Source organism: Tupaia chinensis, unplaced genomic scaffold (genome assembly GCF_000334495.1).
Source record: "Tupaia chinensis unplaced genomic scaffold, TupChi_1.0 Scaffold000294_5, whole genome shotgun sequence".
Lineage (NCBI taxonomy): Eukaryota > Metazoa > Chordata > Mammalia > Scandentia > Tupaiidae > Tupaia > Tupaia belangeri.
Genome location: NW_006159782.1, coordinates 1,372,476 through 1,378,548, shown reverse-complemented (window position 1 = coordinate 1,378,548; position 6,073 = coordinate 1,372,476). Strand labels below are relative to the sequence as shown.

The following is a 6,073-nucleotide window of genomic DNA, read 5'->3' as shown; positions in this document are numbered from 1 at the left end:
GAGAGAGAGATTTTTGCTATAGGGCACATGTGAACACTGGAGTAACAGAGAAACGGAAGGCGAGAAATCATCCCCTGGGGGGCTGACTATGCCACAGTCTCTTCTCCTCCATTCTCCTCTCGGGATTTTGGGCACACACGCACACACTCCTTGCGTGAGTTTCAAGTCACTGAGTCTGGGACTCGAACCGCAGTCAACCCATAGGACTCCAGCAATGTAATCATTATGCCATCTGTGGGTCCTATCAATAGATAATTCTTCAAAAAAAGAAAAATGGGCAGGCATGAGCTCGCAGGAGCCAGCCTGAGCTACAACATGCAAGCCCCACCTTGTGCAGGACCCTGCCGCTCCCCACCCCATGCTCCTCCACTCCTGAGGTGGTGAGGTCACTGTAAGCAGACAACAGTGGGAATACTGGGCTCAGAGGGGGTCTCAGGGCCCAGGAGACGGTGAGAGTGAGGTAAGGCCTCCGTGCGTCCATGCATGAGGGATGGCCATCCCAGTTCCCCATTGGTAACTTGGGGGGAGCCAGGACCCCTCGACCCCTCATGAGACCAGCCTGGGTGTGGCCAGGAGCCAGGAAGGAGGACAGGCTGGCCGAAGTAGGCCTGGGCTGGGCTGGCTGGCAGGGTTTCCCACCCCCTCAAGCCTTTCTTCTCTCCTTAGCCGTGTTCCGGATCTTTCCCATTCTTCCCCCCCCTCCACCCCTCTCCTGTGCTGTCATCTTTCCCCTCCCCTACCTGCATGGTTACTTCTGGTAGGACCTTCTAAAGCGAGAACACCGAGCATTTACCACCTCACCTCCCTCTCATCTCGACCTTCAGGGATGGGCTGTAGGCCTAGTGCCCAAGGTGCCATGAGGGGCTTCCTCCCACTTCCACGGCCAGGAGCCCCACCTTGCCTGCCCAACATCTGAAGCCAAGGGTGGGGCTTCTGTGTTAGGCCTGTCTGGGACCTGGGTCCAAGGCTCTTGCTCACTTCCCAACGAGGATGCAGCCAGTACACCTGAGGCCAGGGAGGGGTACAGGTGCCTGTGGCACCTCTACACTCCCACCAAGAAGCCCACCTCCAGTCTCATGCCACTTGCCCATGGGTGGGTTGGCAACCTCTCTGAGCCTCTGTTTCTGCATGGGCTGTGGCAAAGAGCTGCTGAGACCCGTGCTGATGTGTGTGCAAGGGCTGGGCCTGAGTTAGGAGCGCAGAGATCGGCATGGCTAAGGCACCCCACTTACCGCTTCTGCGATGTGGGGTAATACCTTCCTCCCACATTGGACCAGGCCAGAGGTTGACCAGCAGTGACATAGGGAGCCTGGAGGAGAGATGGTGCCCTGAGGGCTGACCCCAGACTTGAGACCCCAGGAGGACGGGGGGGGGCAGCTGGGCCTTTCACAGAGCAGCAGGGGCTGATGTGTGTGCAAGGGCTGGGCCTGAGTTAGGAGCGCAGAGATCGGCATGGCTAAGGCACCCCACTTACCGCTTCTGCGATGTGGGGTAATACCTTCCTCCCACATTGGACCAGGCCAGAGGTTGACCAGCAGTGACATAGGGAGCCTGGAGGAGAGATGGTGCCCTGAGGGCTGACCCCAGACTTGAGACCCCAGGAGGACGGGGGGGGGCAGCTGGTGCTTTCACAGAGCAGCAGGTGGGGGCACGCATCCCTCCTCTCACCCCCAGACTATTCCTCCTGCCTGCAGAGCAGATGGCAGGGAAGGAATGTGGTGAGTGGGGTCTTGAGACTAGCCAGACATTGCCCCAGAGGGAGGGGCTCGAGTCCAGGCTACCTGAGGCAGACCCCTGCCATGGGCGTGACCCAGCACCCTAACAATGAACTCGAGGTAGTTCAGGGACTGTGGGAGCTCACAGGACGGACAGCTATGACTTAGGAGCATCCCAGGGAAGGCTTCCTGTAAGCGGTGGTACCTGAGCTGAGTCTTGAAAGGTAGTTTCTAGGGCAAACTGGGTGAAGAATGGAGGAAGGGCATTCCAGGCAGAGGGAACCACGGGCAAGGGCAGAGCAGTGCACTGCAGGCCTGCCTTAGGAAATGCGGGGCACTAGAGCAGGCCTCCAGGGCAGGGCTGCGGTAAGCGCCGGCTAGAGGAGGAAGAGGCACCGGGAGCTGCAGGTGGGATGTAAACCAGGGAGTGGACAAACCCATCCTCGGCTTCAGGTGGCCCTAGCACGCCAGAGGCCATCCACGTGACCCCAGGGCCTCAGGCCTGTGCCTGCAGCATCCCCAATTCCTCTCCCCGCTCCCTAGGGTGCCCCACGAGCACACGGGCCCAGCACCTTTGACCTACAGATGAAGTTTGTGTGTGGCCAGTGCTGGAGGAACGGGCAGGTGGTGGAGCCCGACAAGGACCTCAAGTACTGCAGTGCCAAGGCCCGGCACTGGTGAGTGGTGCCAGGCGGGTGCTTGGGCAGAATAGGGCCACCACCCTCCGTGGGCAAAGAGACCAGTGCTCTCTGAGGAGGTTCCTGGCCCGGCCTCTCCTCGACTGGCACCCTCTCTGTCCTGCAGCTGGACCAAGGAGCGGCGGGTCCTTCTGGTAATGTCCAAGGCCAAGAGGAAGTGGGTGTCGGTGAGGCCACTGCCATCCATTCGCAACTTCCCGCAGCAGTACGACGTGAGCGCGGGCTGGGAGGGCACGGGCTGTGGGCTGGCCTGGCAGGCCGCCACCCCGGGACTCAGTGGGCTCTACCCTGCCTACCCGCAGCTCTGCATCCACGCACAGAACGGCCGTAAGTGTCAGTATGTGGGGAACTGCTCCTTTGCACACAGCCCCGAGGAGAGGGACATGTGGACCTTCATGAAAGAGAACAAGAGTAAGTGGCCGACGGGCAAGGGGGCTCACCTGGGGCCTGCACTGCCAGACACCCAATCCTCGATGGCCTAAGAGTGCCTGCTTGGCCTCCTGTGGCCACCTGGGCCTTCTCCAGCCACCCCAGGCCCTGCCCTCTCTGGGGCTTCCATGATTGACTGGGTCAGGGATACCCATGGCTCCCCATGGGGACCATGGGGCAGATCGAATGGAGAAGCCCCCTCACCTCTAACCTCGTCCCCTGCCCAGTCCTGGACATGCAGCAGACCTATGACATGTGGCTGAAAAAGCACAACCCGGGGAAGCCCGGGGAAGGGACTCCCATCAGTTCTCGGGAAGGGGAGAAGCAGATCCAGATGCCCACGGACTACGCAGACATCATGGTAATGCCCCCCACATCCGGGCTGTCCTGGGAGGGCCAGCCTGGAGGGGCCCAGGGCTGGAGCTCAGGGAGCTGAGGGAGGTGGGTGGGGCCGAGGCCCCAGGAGCTGGCACCCACAGCGGCCGTGCCTCCAGATGGGCTACCACTGCTGGCTCTGCGGCAAGAACAGCAACAGCAAGAAGCAGTGGCAACAGCACATCCAGTCCGAGAAGCACAAGGAGAAGGTCTTTACGTCCGACAGCGATGCCAGCGGCTGGGCCTACCGCTTCCCCATGGGCGAGTTCCGGCTCTGTGACAGGTGCTCCTGGGAGGGCAGGGCCATGGGCAGGCATGCTGGGGCCTGGGGCAGGAGGGGGGCGTCCGAGGAGACTATGCCCTGACAGGCGCTGGTGCCTCCTGGCCTATGGGTGGTGTGCCCGGGGCGCTGTGTCCTGGATGTGAGGACAGCATGGCAGGGTAGGTTGGGCTGGAGGGCTTGGACCTGCCCAGAACCTGACGTTGCAGCCCTGGATCCTGTCCCCAAGAGGGCTGGGTCACCCAGGTTCTCAGACTGGGACCGAAGCTGCCAGAAGAGGCTTGTGCTGAGGGGGTCGGGTGCAGCCCAGGCCTGCAGGGCCCAGAGCGTGGGCAGTGAGCCTCCTGCCACCTGCAGGCTCCAGAAAGGCAAGGCCTGCCCGGACGGGGACAAGTGCCGCTGCGCCCACGGGCAGGAGGAGCTCAACGAGTGGCTGGACCGGCGCGAGGTGCTGAAGCAAAAGCTGGCCAAGGCCCGCAAGGACATGCTGCTGTGCCCGCGGGACGACGACTTCGGCAGATACAACTTCCTGCTGCAGGAGAACAGGGACACCTCGGGAGCCGTCCCCGAGGCTCCTGCTGCTGCCACCACTGGAGAGTAGGGCCAGTAGGCCATGGGTGACATGCTGGGGATGGCCGGGGTGGGGCCAGAGGGCCAGAGGGGAGGACCAGGGCAAGCCCGCTGGGGGTGGGGGGCCGCCCTCCTTGGCAGCCCCCAGCCCCCTCCCTACCCCTCCGCCCAGGCGTGCATCCCCAGGTGCATGTGCTGCAGCCCCGAGCAGGCCCAGGGTCCTCCTGGCAGACCCTCTCCAGCCCCGCGTCTCTCCTGGTTGGGGAGGGAGGGGCCTGGCTGACCCCTCCAGCTTCAGCCTACAGCTTTAACTTCTGTCTGCTCCTAAAGGGGCCCAAAGCTCAGGGCTGGGGAGCCTGGGGTCCCCACTTGAATCTGCAGTAGAAGGGTCTGTCTCCCTGCCCCCGCTCACCCTGTTCCCCCTGACCCAGGAGGGACAGATCAGGACATAACAGAGGGCAGGAGGCCCCAATTAGCTTTAAAATGCAGCCCCAGGATGGAGCTGGGGACACTGTACTGGTCACTTACCTTGTGGGGCCTCAGTTTCCCCTTAGTTGGAAGGGTCGGAGGAGCTGAGCTGGATGATCTCTGGAGACTAAGGAGTTGGGCTCTTTCCACGATGTCGCCACCTCAGCCCCTCCCTGTGGGCTGCTGAATGTAGATTGTAGATACCTAGAGCCTTCAGAGATGGCCCAGTCGAACCCCCACCTTGCCTCGTAGGATGGGTGACCTCTCCAGGGTCTGCAGCACACAGCATGAGGCAGAGCTGGGATGAGAACAGTGATCTAAAGACTCAGGGCCAATTCTCGGCTGGAATCTCTGAGCTTCCTGGCAAGGATGGGCCAGTCTGGGTCGGAGTGTGCTAGGGTTCCAGGCAGCACAGCCCAAGGGGTGGGAAGCGAAGCCCAGAGGAGGGCTGGTCATGTCAGCACCTCTCAGAGGCACAGTCCCCCCAGTTGGCCACAGGGAGTGTAGCAGCACAGTTACCTCCCACACTTCTTGGGGAAGAGGGCAAAGGGCATGAGGATGGGGAAGGAAAGGAGGCTGGACCCTAGACACCATGGGCCACTCCAGGAGGGGACATGGCCCCTCTTTCTTGGAGACCCAGCATGGTCCTTTTCACTAGACCCAAACACACTCTCTCGGCTCTCTGTTCCAACCCTCCCTATCTCAGCCCTGCTGGCTGCCTGGGACCCCAGCTGACCCCCAGCCCCTGCCCACACCCACCAAGGCCCTCCCACCCCGTTGTCTGGCATGTTCGTGTGTGCCTCCTCTTCTCCATCCCACTCCCATGGGCAGACCCAGCCTCCTTTGGTTCCCCCAGACATTCCAGAATGCCCCACACCATTGGCACAAAAAGTGGGGCCCCCTCCCAGACGGAACCAGTGGCCAAGGCTGGGGTGAGATGGAGAGGATGGAGCACCGTGTATTTCTCCTCACGCGAGGGTTGATCTCACACTGACACGGCGATGGGCACCCAGGGCCAGAGGGACCCCCGTTTCTCTCGCCACCATACCCCACCCTCCCCTACCGTGGCATGCACCCTCTCTTTCCTGCCCCTGCCCCCAGCAGGCCAGCACTGCAGTTCGGGTGCTGGTGGCGAGGCTAGAGCAGAGAGAAACCACCCCGGGGGCTGTGGCCGCGAATGTCGATGACCCTTGTGTTCCCGATCCGTGGTGTTGCAGTCTTGTCACCAGCCTTGTTTTTAGCGTGTATATATGTCGCCCCTGTGATGCATATATACACAGGTATTAAATATATCGCTCTATATAATATTATATATGTGTGTGGTATCCAAGGAGTCACTTCTAATGAGGGCTAAAGATAAAGAATTCGGCCAGAAAATGCAGCCATCCTTGTGTGGTTAGGAAGGTGTGTTGAGGTTGTCAGGCTGTTTGCAAGGAGCTGGGCTGGAGCCTCAGTTCTGAGGTGACTTGGGCAACAGGGGTGGGAGTAGCCCACCCCTTGGCTCAGCTCTACCCAGTAGCCTCCTAGACCGCCCATTA

At 61.3% G+C, this 6,073-nt stretch overlaps 1 protein-coding gene across 2 annotated transcripts in view; it reads left to right on the top strand.

Annotated features, from left to right (window-relative positions):
- The window catches only part of ZC3H7B (zinc finger CCCH-type containing 7B), a 62,379-nt gene extending 56,537 nt beyond the window's left edge, over positions 1 to 5,842 (top strand). For both annotated transcript variants that reach the window (XM_014588692.1, XM_014588691.1), the window contains exons 17-22: positions 2,259 to 2,392; positions 2,520 to 2,625; positions 2,716 to 2,824; positions 3,070 to 3,203; positions 3,337 to 3,500; positions 3,855 to 5,842. In XM_014588692.1, coding sequence (XP_014444178.1) covers positions 2,259 to 2,392; positions 2,520 to 2,625; positions 2,716 to 2,824; positions 3,070 to 3,203; positions 3,337 to 3,500; positions 3,855 to 4,098 — 891 coding nt within the window. In that variant the 3' untranslated portion in view covers positions 4,099 to 5,842. The remainder of the gene's footprint in view (positions 1 to 2,258; positions 2,393 to 2,519; positions 2,626 to 2,715; positions 2,825 to 3,069; positions 3,204 to 3,336; positions 3,501 to 3,854) is intronic.
- Positions 5,843 to 6,073: the final 231 nt, after the last annotated feature.